Here is a 17839-nt window from a genome sequence, read left to right on the forward strand (position 1 = left end):
TCAACTAAGGTATGAGTTCACCTTAAAGGCCTTGCCACATTCCTGACATTGGTAAGGTTTCTCTCCAGTATGAAATCTATGATGTTGAGTAAGGTGTGGAAGGCAGATAAAGGCCTTGCCACATTTTTGACATTGGTAAGGTTCCTTTCCAGTATGAGTTCTGTAATTTTCAGTAGAGTTGAGCTGTCCCTAAAGGACTTGCCACATTCTTCACATAGGTAAGATTATTCTCCAAAATGAATTCTGTAATGGTGAGTAAGGCCTGACCTCCAGCTAAAGGACTTGCCACATTCCTGACAGTGGTAAGGTTTCTCTCCAGTATGAATTCTGTGATGTTGTATAAGGTTTGAGTTGTGGATAAAGGCCTTACCACATTCTTGACATTGGTAAGGTTTCTCTCTAGTGTGAGTTCTGTGATGTTGAGTAAGGGCTGACCTGTAACAAAAGGTCTTGCCACATTCTTGATATTGGTAAGGTTTCTCCCCAGTATGAATTCTATGATGTTGAGAAAGGTGTGAAAGGCAGTTAAAGGCCTGGCCACATATTTTACATTGGTAAGGTTTCTCTCCAGTATGAGTTCTGCAATGTTCAATTAGAGTTGAGCTGTCCTTAAAGGGCTTACCACATTCTTCACATTGGTAAGATTTTTTTCCACAATGAATTCTCTTATGCTTAGCAAGACCTGACCTCCAGTTAAAGGTCTTGCCACATTCTTGACATTGGTAAGGTTTATCTGCATTATGAATATTGTGATGTTCACAAAGATGTGACCTCCACTTGAAGGCCTTGCCACATTCTTGACATTGATAAGGTTTCTCTTCACTGTGAGTTTTCTGATGCCGAGAAAGATTTGACCTCCAGGTAAAGGCCTTGCCACATTCTTGACATTGGTACGGTTTTTCTCCACTATGAATTCTGTGATGTTCAGTAAGGATTGACCTGTCACTAAAGGCCTTGCCACATTCTTGACATTGGTAAGGTTTTTCTCCAGTATGAATTCTGTGATGCTTAGTAAGTTGTGAATGGACAGCATAGGCCTTACCACATTCTTGACACTGGTAAGGTTTCTTTCCAGTATGAATTCTATGATGTTCAGAAAGGTGTGAAAGGCAGTTAAAGGCCTTGCCACATTTTTCACATTGGTAAGGTTTCTCTCCAGTATGAATTCTGTGATGTTTAATAAGGGATGGCTTCTGGTTAAAGCTCTTGCCACATTCTTGACATTGGTAAGGTTTCTCTCCAGTATGAATTCTGTGATGTTTAATAAGGGATGACCTGTGGTTAAAACTCTTGCCACATTCTTGACATTGGTAAGGTTTCTCTCCAGTATGAATTCTGTGATGTTGAGTAAGGGTTGATCTGTGACCAAAGCTCTTGCCACATTGTTGACACTGGTAAGGTTTATCTCCACTATGAATTCTCTGATGTTGAATAAGTTTTGAGCATGATGTAAAGGCTTTGGCACATTCATTACACTTGTAATTTTCCCCTGCAATATGAATTTGATGAGGTCTATAGAGACTTGAGTGATTGTTAAAAGCCTTGACATATTCTTGACATTTGCAGGGTTTCTCTCCAGAACAGATCTGCGAATGTCCATTTTTTGATGAACAGTCCTTAAAGGTTTGACCACTTTCTTCACATTTGTGTATTTTTTCTCCAGTATGTATTCGCTGATGTTGAGATAGTGTTGAGTGGCAGTCAAAGAATTTACCGCATTCCTTAAAAATGTAAGTTTCCTCTCCCTGAGGGATTATCTCATTGATGTTTAGGCTTGATGACTGACTAAACATGGTCCCTGGTTTATTAGATGTGAATGGGCTTTTTCCCTCATGAATTCTCTGATGATCAGCAACACTGGAGGACTGGTTACGAGCTTTCCAACATTCATTATATTTATGAGGACTGTCTCCCAAATGGTGACCATTATGTATACTGAGGTTAGAGCTTGGATGAAAGCCTTCCCCACATTTATCACATTCATAATGGTTCTCTGCAAACCTAACCCTGAAACATCTGTGAACCCTGGAGCCCTGGTTCAATGTTTTCTCAGATTCAGTGCATTGAGCAATTATGTCTCCAGTGAAAAGCCTTTGGTCATACTGTAGGGTCGACTCCTCAGTGAAGTCCCTCTCATATGGATCCCACTGAGGACTTTGTTCTTCATTTCTAAAACTCTGATCTAAGGTCAGACCAATCCTATTTTCCAAATGGCTCGAATCATTACTCTCACAATGGACTAGGTTACTTTCCAGATGTTCCAAGTAGTCTGTCCACAAATCACTATGACTGACTATCTGATTGGAGCTTGTGCTGACAGAAACACACTGTTCTGCAGAAACAGTTGACTTAAAAAGGGATGTTTTCTGCAGCGGTTTATATACTTCACCATTTGGGACAGTGACATTCTCATTAAGGCCAATTGCCTTGGTTTGGGTGTATCGTCCAGGATTTCTCTGAGGCACTTCCCTCTCCCCATCATTGTCCCAGTCTGCGCACAAGTATAAAATCTCAACAGCACTATCTTTGCATCTGTGCGTTGACCCGTTCTGGAAAGAACCTTCTATGCTCCACTGTAGCAGGAAACTCTGGGTCTCATGTGAAGATAGAGCTGAAAGATACCAAATAAATGTAAAACCATTGCACTTACTACATTCAGAAGAATATACTGAAGAATTTTAATACAGAAGCATCAAGTCACTCAGACAATGTCAGAAAGATGGCTGACCAGGAGTCATCAGGATCTCACCTCCCCATGAAAATGTAACACGGTACTGAACATACTGACCATATATCCTAACAGATAATTCTGTGATGTGGTCACAGTATAGCAGAAAACCCTTTCCTGTATCTCTAACAATCACAAAAAGGATCATATGAGCTCCAAACTTAGCAGAAGAATGGAGGATATGGAAACAGAAAACTGAACTGAATCAAACAAGTGTACAGTAAAAAAGGAACATGTCAAGCACAGGAAGAGTTGTTTGGCAGAAAAGATAAACAGCACTGACAGCCCATGAACTAAAGAAAGAATAACAGAAAAACGACTGACTATAATGACAAAGTGAAGAAGTGAAAGCCGACAAAGTATAATTGAGTGTAGGAATAAAATTATAAGAGGCAACAATATTTGAGGGGGGGAAATCACAAGATTTCAGGTGGGAGCTACAGAGAGAGGGAATCACATGCAGGCATCACAATGAATACACAGTGTGACTTGAGCCTCTATCCCAGGACCCTGAGGTCCATATCTGAGCAGAAATCAAGAGTCAGTACTTCCCCAAGTGAGGCACCAAGCACCTAATTATTTTTAAACTCCTATCTCTGTGGTAAAGTTCTCACTATTGTTTTCTCACTCCTTGAGTATCCTTATTATTGTGACCTTAAATTCTCCATCAAGTTCCTTACTATGTTTCCATTTTATCCCTGACCTTGGTCTTATCTGCTGGTTTTCCTTGGGACAAATTCTTTCATCTTGGCATTTCTCTAAGTCTCTACTTTCCTCTGTCCATTAGAAAAGACAGTGATGTGTCCTGTTGTATCCTTCAGACCAGTGGTCTGCAGGGGCTCTCCTTGCCTGCTATGGGCAGTGTTTGGTCCCTGGCCTGAATGTGGCCAGTCTGAACTAGGTGAGCTCTGCTCTGATTGTGAAAGGAGACCTGACATCAACTCCACCAGAACTGCAGTCGTGCAGAATCCCTGCTCAGGAGACATGATGTGGGCAGGGGCTGACCATTCTTAGCCTGAGGCAAGCCTCACTGAGAAGGGTAGTCCCCTCAAATAAAAGGGGGTGAGGCCTGGTGCAAGCAAGGCAGACAGTCAGTGTCTCACTGAGTGGGGCTCAGTATCTATGCTACAGGACAGGAGAGGGCTCCCATGTTTTGGTAGCCACATGTCACTGAATGTTTCCTCTCAGGAATATGCTCCTAGACTACAGAATACTCTCCCCACTGTGAACCCCAGGTGTTCTTCAGATGACTGTTTCCATGTTCAGTGCCCCCAGGTTGTTAGCCAGCCTTCTCTCAAGGAGCACCCAGGTTTCCTTCTGATTCTATCCCATCCAAACCTGCTGACCATTAAACCTCCAGGCTTTAGGATGTGCTAGTTCCAAGAACTCATGAAATTCAGCCCTTTTCCCCTTCCAAGCCAATGGCTTTGGGAAACCTCCTTATACATCCCTGATTGCTCCTCTGTCACGAAACCTACCGCACAACCAGGGATCCCTGCCCTCTACAATGCTATACTCCTTTCCTCCCTAAACCATGTCTCTGTACTATCTGCCATCTTCCATGTGGCCTCTTCTCTCCTTTTACTTAGGAAGTCTGTCCTGTCACTCTTCAGCCCAATGTCTGGGGCATTGAGGAGGACCTGACAGTTGCCTAGTGGTGCTCATGACAGGACACATGAGTCTAGGATCCTCCTACTCCACAGCCATTTCTACTCCTAAAGATTAGGAGAATTAATTGTTTTAATCCTGTTGAAACTCATATGGATTTTATAAAGCTGGTACACAAACCAACACATTAAAAATTTGTTTCTACACAACAAAGAACAATTCCCAAAACAGAGAAATCATACATTTACAGCAAACCCCGCTCCCCCCATAAATGCTTCCAATTTAACATAATGGTAGAGGTCAAACGAGAAACGATGAAAAGTGCAATATACTCTGCAGGAATCCTAGTAAACTAACCTATAATTAGGTTTCCTAAGTAGGAAGCCTAACTGTATTCTTTCACTGGAATAATTGAAACACAATAAATCTTGAAGCGATCTACACAAAATGCAATCTCTACCAAAACTCCAATGCCATTTTTGCACAAAGATCAAAATCCATCCTAAGTTTACGTGGATGTCATGGGACAACACATACCCAAAATAATCTGGGAAGTGAAAAGCATATATCTTGATTTATGGCATAAAAGGCACAGATTGCAAACTAATGTCCTACAGACATGACGTTGGGAGTAGAATAATGGAAGTGTCTGGCTGACCTAGAAGTGCACTTCTCCAATGTTAATGTACCTGGAAGGTTTGACTTTACGATCTTCCAGGCATCAGTGAGAGGGCAACTGCAAAGGTCTGGAAGATACCCAAGATGCACACTCTAGCACCAAAGACACATCCCTGGCCACTCTGTGAACCTAAGAAAGTAGAATTCATCCAAAGTCATGGTCAAAATCTTTCACCCAAAAGCTGTCTTTTTTTTTTTTTTTTTTTTTTTTTTTTAAAGATTTTATTTATTTTTCAGAGACAGAGGGAGAGAGCGCGAGCGAGCACAAGCAGACAGAGAGGCAGGCAGAGGCAGAGGGAGAAGCAGGCTCCCTGCCGAGCAAGGAGCCCGATGTGGGACTCGATCCCAGGGCCCTGGGATCATGACCCGAGCCGAAGGCAGCTGCTTAACCAACTGAGCCACCCAGGCGTCCCCCAAAAGCTGTCTTTTGGGTAGGACTCTATTACAGACAATGTCCACTGATTGGACATTGTGGGTAGGACTCTATTACAGACAATGTCCACTGATTGCCTATTCCCCTGTTTAGATGAACCTCTTGGCTAAGGGGAATTGTCAGCACCTGTGACTGACTTGGGTGTCCAGCCAATGCTCTGAACTAGGGCATTCTCTGTTCTCTGTCTGGGTAGCTATGCACATTCTAAGTCACTTCCCATGGCTAATGCAAGCCTCCAATCCTGCCCCACTGGAAGCCTGAACAGAGACCCTAGACAACCTCAGAGCCTTTCTTACAGGCTTCTGGGGAGAAAACCAAGCCAGCAGCACTGACCAAACATTTAGCATAACCTCTTGCTCTGCATGAGCAGGAAGCCTCATCAGTGAATCTGGGCAGCCTCAGACCCCAGTCTACGGTCCTGCCCTACAACAGAGAATGGCCTTTGGTCCTGCCACATGTTCAGCATCACCTGTGTATCTCACTACATTACCCACGGGCTTCTACCTTTCCTGAAGAAACCAACTATGAATGTGTCCCCAGATATAAGGTCACAAGGTCTAGTCCCTAGACAGTCACCTGACACTGGGTAAGAAAGGAAAGGTGGGGGTTTGCATCCCAGAGCTACTCACATGGTAATGTAAGGCTGGGCACAGTGCTCCACATTTAAAGTGTTCCCAGTGATTCTGACCAGACAAAATTTGACAACCTCTGCAGGAACTAAGTCACAACAGACACCTGGCTCTCACTGGTAATGTCTGGCAGCCTTCTTCATCTTCAACATCTACTGTCATGTGACATTTTTAAACTATGCCCACCGTGTTTAAATCAACTAATACCCTCTCTCCACACACTCCATGCATCTGGGCCTCAGAGAGTACAATTATCAATGGCATCCAATAGCAACTGGTCCTCAGGACCAGCATGGAATACATTACATCATGAGAAAAGCATCAGACGTCCCAGACAACCACATTTCCCATAAATGCATCTCTGTCCATTCATTCATCATGAGCAGCTTCCTTAGGCCTTGCAGTGACCAAAGGGAACTCTCTATCACATCTTTGTTCACATTTCAAGACTTTGCCAATTTCATTTCCATAGCACTTACCTTCCTCTCAAAATGTCGCAACACCATGTTTTATCTGTCCTCACAACTTCCAGTGCCAAATGCTTGAACTAATCCTGTGGCCCAGTGATGGATTTTTGCTTCTCTTCCAGTGCAATGGTGACAACATTGTATTTAAAACATACATAGGCCTCATGTGATCCTGTTATCAACCATTTACAGTGGCATTAGAAAACTCCAAGCTACCCCTAAGGCTAAGCAAGGGCCTGCCTGGCTTAGGTGGGAGGGGGAGTGTAGTGACAATTAGGTTTCCAGAACACAAGGGGGAAAGTCAACTCTAATGCCTCCATCACTGAAATAGAGATGGGACAGAAGAACTGGACAGGATTTGGGAAGAAAGGATGTACAATTTTTCTTTCTAGATTCAGAGTCAGTAGTGTAGCCTTGGACAGGAGTCCTCTCCCCAGATGAAGAATTCAGGACAATGTTTCAGCCTAGATCTGTTTCATCTCTTCCATTGGGCTGCTCCATCACTCCTAACAGAAGACTGTGTTCTGTTTAAGTTAGAACATCTTCTCAGCACCCAGCCCTGTCCCATCTTTGTTTCCTTCAAGTAAGTGTTTAAAAAAATTTAAAAAAAATGGATTCGTGAAATCTCCACGTTTTTACCTAATCAAATGCTGACACTGAAGTGACCAACATGGATGACATCACTTCCTAGAAGGGAAAAGAAAAATAACTAAAGAACTCTCACTTCTCCAATCGCAAAGGCAGGAGTGAAGACTATCAATTTAACTACAAGGAATTTATAATGCTCCCTGGAGAATTACTCTCACATTTAAATTAAATTTAGAATACATTCTCAGTCCATAGAAACTCTTGTTAAAATCTCTATCGAGGTAGCTAAGCACTGGTCGACAGAGGAATAAGGAAAACAGAGTAGATCCTACAGGAGTAAAACCCAGTTATGTAAGAGACGATTTGCATGGGGAGATTCTCAAACTAAGATACACAAGATATAGGAAGCATAAATTCAATACAATACAAAGAAGAAAACTATTTCTATTATGAAGCTAGAATCTCTTTGCTTGTAGGAAATCATCACTTTTCAAACTTGGAAGTGACCTGGTTTGAGCCAAGATTCCTTTTCCTTCTGAAGATATAGGTACACACAGATATGTATGTACATGTGCTTCTTCCTACTTAGTTCTGGGACTTCAAAATCTGTCTTTAGCTTAATATGAGACATTGCATTCGATGCAGATCAAAACCCTAAAACTCTGCTTGTGTTCTCTATCCTCACAAAACAACAGGAAAAATATACAGGGTAAAATTTGATCGATAGTCCTTGAGAATTGTGTAGCTGTGGCTTATCATTACATTTGTAGTGACTTTGTTCAATTAGCGATCGTTGGGGAGAACCCCTGAGCATTAGATGGTGAGCCATGGTTCAGGACAAGAGAAAGAAATTAACATTTACAAACTCATTCCTAACAATCCTTATCAAAATCTTAACAATAAAAAAAATCTTATAATTTTGAAATGGAGAAATACACTCAAAACCATTCTGTGAGATCAGCAGTACCCTGATATCAAAGCAGTATAAACAAAAGATAAAAGGCTAGTTTATCTGATGAAACTTCTGCTACTCTGGCTGTCCTTGGACCCCCATATACATGTACAAAATAGAATCAAGGGGCGCCTGGATGGCTCAGTGGGTTAAAGCCGCTGCCTTCAGCTCGGGTCACGATCTCAGAGTCCTGGGATCGAGCCCCACATCGGGCTCTCTGCTCAGCAGGGAGCCTGCTTCCTCCTCTCTCTCTGCCTGCCTCTCTGCCTATTTGTAATCTCTGTCTGTCAAATAAATAAATAAAATCTTAAAAAAAATAAAGTCAAAAGGGAAAATGAATCACACTGAAAATAATTGACCCTCTCTAGAGATCCATCTGCCACTAAATCCTTTCAGATCTGCTAACAAATACAGTTAACCATTTAATAATGTGATTTCATCAATAACGGTCCAGTTAAACACAGAGACATTTGCTTGATAAATCCAGTGCACTACAGTAAATGTCTTTTCATTATGATTGCCTTCATATTTAACTTCTTCAAATTACTTCCTTATAAAACTATGGTATATACAGCTGACACATACAAAGAATGGGAGGACTCATGACATGTTGTAATTAACCCACCCAACACCACAGATGAAGAGAGACTATTGCAACACAATGACAGGGGAACCTGGTTAGCTCAGTGGGTTAAGCCCCTGCCTTTGGCTCAGGTCATGTTCTCAGGGTCCTGGGATTGAGCCCCCCCATCCAGCTCTCTGCTCAGCAGGGAGACTGCTTCTCCCTCTCTACCTGCCTCTTTGCCTACTTGTGACTTCTCACTGTCAAATAAATAAATAAATGAATAAACAAACAAATAAATAAAATTAAAAAGAAACACAATGGCAAATCCACTTCATTTTGAAAAGAGCTCCTAGAAAATCACTAGGAGGATTCTCAGCAGTCCAAACAGTAACGGGGCCAGGCATAACATACTCAGGTACTCAAAGATTGAAAAATAGCCACCAACAATACTTTACCGAGCAAAATTCTTTTCCACAGAGGCAGAAACAAAAACATTCCCAAGTAAAAACCCCTCTAAGCTTACCAGTGGATCTGTCCTACAAGAAACATTAAAGGAAGTCTTTCTAGATGACATAAAAGGATTCTACCCAGAAACTACAACCACATGAGAACACAGAGCTCTCTGCTGAACATAAATATGTAGACAATTACACAAACGTGCTGTGTTGCAATGAGATACCAGACACATTTGTTTCTGCTACAGAGTTTCATTTTGGAAAAAAAAAAAGAATAAAAATCACAAATGTGGGTAATAAAGTATCCAACATAAAAGAATTTGTGATGTTGGTAACAAAGTCAGGAGGGTGTGCAGGGGTGGAGACAGGAAGAAGAGTTTTCTATATAAGTGACACTGAGTTTTAAAGGTTTGTTTTAGGGATGCCTGGGTGGCTCAGTCAGTTGAGCCTCTGCCTTCAGTTCAGTTTAGGATCTCAGGGTCCTGGGATCGAGACCCACCCAGGGCTATCTGCTCAGCGGGGAGCCTGCTTCTCCCTCTCTTCCTGCCTATCTCTCTGCCTACTTCTGATCTGTCAAATAAATAAATAAAATCTTTAAAAAATAAAAACAAAATTAAAAGGTGCCCTTAAAGCTAAGTTGTTTTAATGAATCTCTAAGGTTACCACAATGAAAATACTCATAAAAGATGCATAACTCAATGACAAAGGTACCAAGACATATCCTGGGTATTAATCCTACAATTAATTAGATAAAGTGTATCTTTTGTATTTCATGCCAAAACAGAAGTATATACAGAAGTATACGGAAGTATAAAATGTTGAAAATTACTCTGAATTCAAAAAAGTATTTCTCTCATGCAGAGAATAAAAATTCACCCACAAATACATGATAAAATTGATTCTACGTGGATGACAACTCACCTAGACATAGCACGACATTCACTGACCACTCACCAAGAAGACAAAAAGTAGGGGTGACACAGTATATATGTGTGACATACAAACACAAGACAAAAACACACAGAATTTTCCAGCAAAAAGCATAAAGCTCATTCTTTTCTGAGTTATACTCACGTGGTCTTGAAATATGCTGAAATATACTGAGCTGAAAATTCTCTTCCTCTAACAACCTGCACAGATAAAACCCAACCCACACCTAGCTAATGTCGTGGAATGAGCCAGACAAGGAAGCACATTCTTAGGAAATTACCAAACCAGAATAAGAGAAAACTCAACCCACTAAATTCTAAATAAAACACTGATGTATAAGAGAAAAGGAAAACTTCTATGTTACCATAATTTTGAACTGTGTCCACATACCCATGAAAAACAAGCAACTGAGTGGCATGTCTTCATGGACTATAATATTGTGAAGAATTCTCATGAAAGTCAATCATAAAGAGCTATAAATGAGAATTTTATAAACACTTTAAAAGCTTGAAAGACGTGTATTATGGTATTAATATATTCGTTCTCCTCCACAGAATGTAACCCTATAGTCCATTCAGTTAAGACAACAAACAACATCTTCATTTCTGAAAAAGTAAACATCATAGATGTTGAAATATGCTGAGAGACAATGTATGTGAAATTAATATTTGGGGCTAAATTCTGATGCATTCTGAGGAAAGTAGAAGAAAAAGCTCATGATTAATTTTCCATGAAGCAACACTGCATTACTGAACACAAGGATTTTTCAAGCATGGAGGTTTAGGGTACCTGGGGACTCAGTCTGTTAAGTATCTTCCTTCAGTTCAGGTCATGATCTCAGCGATCTGGGATCCAGCCCAACACTGGGCTCCCTGCTCAGCAGGGACTGGGCATCTCCCTCTCCTTTTGCCCTTCCCCTCCGTACTCATTTTCTCTTTCTCTCTCTCTCTCTGTCTCAAACAAATAAAAATTTTAAAAGAACTATATGGAAATATTATTAATTGTCTAAGTCACTTCTTATAAAGCACATGCCCATGTCGTATCAGGACATTTGATGTAAAAAATTCAAAGATAAATCTCATATAAAACTAGGACGTGAAAACACACATGACGACATTACAAGAAGTTCATAGAAGAATCATACAATGATGCAATTATTAAAAAATAATGTAATAAATGACAATTTCTTAAAGGCTACAAGTTCAAGTTCTAAATGTACTAGTTCCCCAGTATCATTTTTTATGTCAGAATTCTAGTAAACAAATAGAGACATTACAGTATTTCACCACTTAGAAATATAACTCATAGAGCATAAATTTCTATATGTAAAAAAAAAGAAATAAAGAAAAAGAAAAAAGACCATTTGAAGGGAAATAAAGCAGTATATTTTCTCATTTTAGGGCGGTGCTTTGTTTTCCTATGAAGGTACTGATACTGAATTTTGTAAGACTAAGATTAAAGCCTCCATACCTTAGAAAGCATAAGCCAGAAAACATTAAAAATCTGTCTCCAGTGTTCTGGGAATTTCCCCACCAAACCCCAGTGTGCATACAATTACCCTGACCTACTTGTGCCATAATGAAAACCAGAATGTACAAAGGCCATAGCATACATGTCCTCAGAAATAGGATGCCTTCCCCAGGGCCCTCACAACAATAGAAAGCTCTCAGATTAGGTGGCCCTCCCCTTAAAAGGAGAGTCTCCTTGCTCTCCCTATGGATGTTATGGACCATCACTGGAGCTGAAGGAGAATCCCAAGAGAAATCTAAGAACTTTATAATGTTGGAGAGCAGATGTCCCTCTGCGAGAGAGAAAAAAAGGTAACTGGGCATGTCTCCAACTAATCTTCATTCAAGGAGAGCTACTCAAACCACTGTGTAAGGTCTACCTTCCTCCTTCAGAGTTGGACCTCCCCTCTGTCATCTGCCTCATTCATTCCTACCCCCTGGATGGAAGCCTCTGGTCTCCTTTCTCTTCATATCCCAGAGCTGCTTCTCTTGCTCCAAATATATAATCAGGTCTGACTTTGACAGAAGGAGTCCTGTTTATGAGGAAAAAGGAAAACGACTATTGCTGCCAATTCTAACTTTCCATCAGTCTTGTGTTCAGGAGAGATGAGACGATATTGTACAATCCTAGAAAATGGTTTCCCAAAAGCTCTTCCCCAACAGTCCCTTCAGAACACACAGGAGGCGGGAACCTGGGTGGTTCAGGGAGAAAAGCCTCTTCCTTCAGGTTAGGTCATGATCTTAGGGTCCTGGGATCGAGCCCCACATCAGGCTCTCTGCTTGTAAGGGAGCCTGCTTCCCCATCTTTCTCTGTCAAATACATAAACAAAGTCTTAAAAAAAAAAAAAAAAGAACTCACAGGAGGAATTTCCAATGTTCACATCCTGACCTACACTTCCAAGTAGTAGACATGATAATCAGAAGGGGAAATTTCAGTTTAAGATGTGAGCAGCACCATTCTATGTCACTAAGGGTTGAGAACTGCCACTCATCTACACAAGCAATGATGTTTCCTTGAGGAAGGAGAAGCTAAGGCTGAGAAGGAAACCCCATGAAGACTGTTCTCTCCATCTACTTATTTCCCTTTCTGCCTGGATCTGAATTCTAGTCATTCCAAGAGAAATCTCCAAAAATACACTCTTCACAGGAAGGAATAAAACCCTGAGTGGGGTTTGGGAAATCTGGAAGGAGTTTTCCTCACCCAAGAAGAGGAGGTGTCCGTAGTTCTCCAACATCACATTCCTGTACAGTTGCCGCTGAGTGTGGGTCAGGCATCCCCACTCCTCCTCAGAGAATTCTATGGCCACATCCCTGAAGGTCAGCTGTCCCTGCAATAAATACCACAGTCATAAAGTGGCCACTGACACAGTTCATGATGTTTCCTAAGATAAAAGTTGGTGTTAATGTCACCAGCTAGAACCAAATCCGACCTTTCCTTCTCCCTGACATGGGTGTGGAGTTAAAGAAGAACCTATGAGGGCACCTGGGTGGCTAAGTGGGTTAAAGCCTCTGGCTTTGGCTCAGGTCATGATCCCAGGGTCCTGGGATTGAGTCCCACATCGGACTCTCTGCTCAGTGGGGAGCCTGCTTCTCCTCTCTCTCTGCATACTTGTGATTTCTGTTGTCAAATAAATAAATAATAATAATAAAAATCTTTAAGAAAAAAGAAGAAGAAGAACCACCTATGGAGCAGGAGGCTGCCTGGTTGAGAACTTTCACTCCTTTCACTCCCAGAAGTCAACTCTATCCACAACAAAGAGGTGACAGCCCTCCTGAGCCAGCGCAAAGTGTTGGGATGTGGGAGAGGAACCAATGGTCAAGATATTCCAGACATGTTTCTGATGCAAAATATTGGGGTTCTGGAGTGAATGATGAAGAAAGGATTGTTGAGATATCCGTGGTACAACAACTGTGGTTCTAACGCAAGGAGAGAGGAATGTGAGCAGTGAGTTCACCCAAATTGACAGGTATTGCAGGCATGTCGGATAGCAACTACGTGGCTTGGCTTCTGTCCTGGAGAAGCTATTAAAAGTTCAACCTAAGGGCGCCTGGGTGGCTCAGGGGGTTAAAGCCTCTGCCTTCGGCTCAGGTCATGATCCTAGGGTCCTGGGATCGAGCCCCACATGGGGCTCTCTGCTCAGCAGGGAGCCTGCTTCCTCCTCTCTCTCTCTCTCTCTCTGCCTGACTCTCAGCCTACTTGTGATCTCTGTCAAATAAATAAATAAAATCTTTAAAAAAAAAAAAGTTCAACCTAGAGATTCCTTATAAGTTCCAGCAAAGCAGATTCTAAAAGATCTATATGATCACTCACTGTTCTTACTGAGCTTATGTAAATAATTAGGCCAAGTTTGTTAAAAGTGGACTTGTTTTACAAATAAATTAGTCCTGATTTGGCTATCTCTGTAAATGAGGGTTATTTTAGAGAGAAAAATTATTTTTTATTAACACATCTTTACGGATGTTAAATTCTAGATTTGATTGTCTTTAAATCTTTGTTTACCTGAGCTAGACAACTTGAAGTAAACTTCAGAGAAGTTGCACAATAGATCGTTTAGATGATCTTGTCTAATATTCTGTAGGGATAATAACAGAACCCACTGGGCACATAGCTTAAATATTTAAACAAATGGAAAATGAAATTGATTCCCCCAAAATTGTATAACTTAACTATCACCTTGTGCTTGACTGGAATAATGAAATTGCCTGAAAGCCAGCATACCGCACTCAATAGTATTAACTATGGACTGTGGAGATAACGGATGACCCCACTTTATGATTGGATCGGATGATGCATGGGGGACTCCCCTTATCTCTTGACACGTTTTCTCCCACTTGCCAATGATCCTCTGTAATCAGGATATCGTTAAGGCTGGACCACTCAAAGGGCTTCTTATTTCATCCCTTATTCATATTTATCCTAGAAGCCATCTCTGAGGTGCTCTTGCAAACAGATGCTTTAGCAAAGCCTAGAACAGCCCTCCTCCTAAAAAGAGCCTCAAAGCTCACTATGGGACAGTCCCTGACTGTAATGACTTCCCAACAGATTCAGATTTGTCTTCGAAGCCAAAGGCCACCAGTGAATGATGGGGGCTGACTTATTAAATACTGGGCTACACTTACAGATATGCCAGATATAATACTTAAAACTTGTCAAACTTTAAACCTAGATACCCGTATGCCTGAACCTGACCATTGTGCTTCTTGCTCTATGGAGCAAAAGCTGTTCAGAGGTTATTGATCTTCCTTACTCTGTTTGGCCAGATTTAAGATGTCCCTGTTAAAAATACAAATGACAGTTGGTTTACTGATGACAATACTTTTCATAAAAAGAGTAAGAAAAGCTAAGTATGCCATAGTGCTCACTAGCACTTTGCAATTGCCAAAGCCTTACAAATAAACATTAATACTGACTCCAAATATTCCTTCCTGGTACTACATGCCCATGGAGCTATTTGGAAGGAAAGGGGATTGCTGTCAAGCCATTACTCCCCAATCAAATATGGGCCTAAGTTACAAAACCTTCCTTATCGCTATACTGAGGATGGCATATATCAAATCTGGGATACATATTTGTGGCTCACACCCACTATTGCACAGCTCATTCAAAAGCCAGTTTAATGCCGGGAACAGACACACACACCTCCATTCTTAGAATGGGAACTTTCCAAGTTTTTCTGGACTCATACCCACCAAGTTTCTGTCCGCGTTTCCTTGCTCCCCAGCTGCACACAGCTGATCGAGATTCCAGACAAGCCAGAATGAGAAATGATTTCCCTCCCTGACATCCCAGGAGACCTCATCAGCCACAGGAATTTCAGACTCGACACCTTCCCCTCCGGATCTGCCACCAACAGAATATTGTCACTCCTCGCAGGACTTCAGTTCAAAGGGACAACAGCTGGTGCCCTATGGAAGCCAGGTTGGGGACACAGGACAGAAGGCTCTGGGACATAGATAAGGATTCTAAAGTCCTAACCGTGAGTATCACTTCTGACCAGATCTTAAAAACAGGTGAACGCAGAAGCCAGAAGCACCGGGACTCGAGGCATCCGCATCTGTAGCTTCTAAACACGAGGGTCTGCAGAGAAACAGAGGACATGGCTCTGCGGGGACACCAGGCTCACCTGAGAACCGGCCATTTCTGCCTTCGCCTCCACCTCTAGATTTCGTCCTCACGAGGGATCTGGGGGGAAATCACAGCTGCATCAGGAGAAAATGCCCTGAAATCCAGAAACAGAGCTCCTTGTCCTCACACCGCTCGCCCTCAGGCAGGACTTGGAGATGCAGAAAAGGCCCAACTTCCCAGTCCTTTGGGTCTGGAGCAGCTCAGAAACTGTGAGCTCCCAGGAGGACACCCATCCCTGCATTTTCCTCACCTGCTTTGTGGGGAGGAAGGGTTCCCTGCCACCGCCACTCACAACCTCAGCGTCAGCATCGGAACCATGGGCTGCAAGAACCCGACCCTCCCAGACTCACCGAGCAGATACCCTGTCACCTCTCCAGGACCAAAGCAGCAAATCCACTATCAGAAAACCAACAAAAGCCCTCAGGCTCCCCACTGGCCTCACGGAGAATCTCCTGGAGCCCTTAATTAACACAACAGTGTTGTTTTCGCCCGAACCAACTGACAGAATCTGAGGGGGAGGCCCGCAGAGAAGATCCTTCCGGAAACTCCACAGGTGAGACTGCTGGGAAGGAACTGGGGAGGTGACCAGGCCAAGCAGGGAAACCTAGGCAGGGGCTGGGAGCAGAGTTCGAGCCCTGCCTTATCCACCATCAGAGTTTTGGGAGACTAACACCTTCTCCGTCTTTCTGCTACACAGAGGGAAACCCTTCACAGACTGAACTTTCCAGTATAAATGCATATATCTCTTTCAAAGTAAACACAGGATTTCAGAGCTTCTCCTTTATTTGCCTTTGATTCAAAATAACCAGTCAAAAAAAAATGCACAGGCCAAAAAGACACATTTTAGGGTGACAAAATATTCCCCTTCAGTGTTTCTGTTCATAAGGACCTGTCACACAGTTTTCCACACTGCATGTTCTTTTTACCCTCCCATCAGCGATGTATGAGAATTCTAATTCTCAGCATTCTCGGGAAAATTGGATGTTATCCTTTTTCTTTATTTTAGCCATTTCAGAAAACACTGAGTGGTTTCTCAGTGTAAAGTACGCAGTCTTCTGACAACAACTATCTTGGTGACTGAAATGAAAACCACTTGAAAGACATCAAGTTGAACAAAGGAAAAAGCAATTAATGCTTCATTGGGACTCCATTTCCAAAAAGGTAAACTTTCTCTTCCCCACAGACCTCTTCTCACTTCTCAGCCCTTTGTTTCAGGAACCTGGTTCCACCCTGACAGCATTATGAACAGGGCTGGTGGCACAGACAAATTCCTCTGGAAATCGGCCATTATCCAGCATCTCCCAGCAAACCCTTGGCCTATTTCCCCAGGTGGGCTGAAGGTTTGAGGGCCCCAACCTGCTGAGGCCTCCTTGGCTGGCAAAGCAATGAAGCTAATGCTGCCCTTGATCCCCAGCTCTGTGTGCACGTTCTGTTCCGGGTCTGAAGCATGGAGGTCAGTTCACGCAACAGAATCAATGTGAGGAGAGGAAGGTTTGTTTTTCCTGCGCTGTTCTCAATTCTTCGGCTGGTCTAAGACTTAAAATGATGTAAGACATTTTCAGTAGAGAAAACAATGAAGTTCTTAATTATGGGAATGAGAAAGACATGAGGCTCAAAGCGAGGAGTGTTATGCCCCAATAATGGGTCTGAGATTAAAGGAGTGAGACTGATATAAAGCAAAGGTCAAGCAAAGAATTCTTTTGTGCCAAGCATCAAGAATCTAACCAAACGTTTGGGGCCGCACCTCTTACAAGAGAGAGCGACACTTTTCCTTTCACAGACTAGCTTTTAAGGCAAAGGCCATGTGGTCGGGCCTGGCCATGCACAGGTGGCCAATGAGATTGTCACACACACACACACACACACACACACACACACACACACACGGAAACTCCACAGTGATGCTAGAACCTATTGAATCACGATTTACCCTGAAAGACCCCTGCCCTGGAGAGTCCCCTCCCTTAAGAGATAAATAGGATGGCTTTAGATGTCCTGACAGCAGCCCAGCGTGGCACATGTGCAATTATCAAGACAGAATGTTGTGTGTACATCCCAGACTATCACAGGACTAATAAAGGATATGAATGCCCAAATTAAGGCCCTACAAGATCCTTCTCTCTCTCAGTGAATGGTTAAGTTCCTGGTTTGAAGGAGGACTATGGCCGAATC

General features: G+C 42.4%; 1 protein-coding gene across 1 annotated transcript; it reads right to left on the reverse strand.

The window, feature by feature from the left end:
- Positions 1-224: 224 nt before the first annotated feature.
- On the reverse strand, positions 225-15798 carry LOC116579145 (zinc finger protein 420-like). Its single transcript, XM_032324134.1, is given in 5 exon segments — positions 225-1552; positions 1613-1741; positions 11976-12074; positions 12743-12869; positions 15666-15798. Coding segments are annotated over 5 exon segments (1698 nt in total). The 5' UTR covers positions 15681-15798.
- Between the last annotated feature and the right edge of the window lie 2041 nt (positions 15799-17839).

Source organism: Mustela erminea, chromosome 19 (genome assembly GCF_009829155.1).
Source record: "Mustela erminea isolate mMusErm1 chromosome 19, mMusErm1.Pri, whole genome shotgun sequence".
In the NCBI taxonomy this organism is placed as follows: Eukaryota; Metazoa; Chordata; class Mammalia; order Carnivora; family Mustelidae; genus Mustela; species Mustela erminea.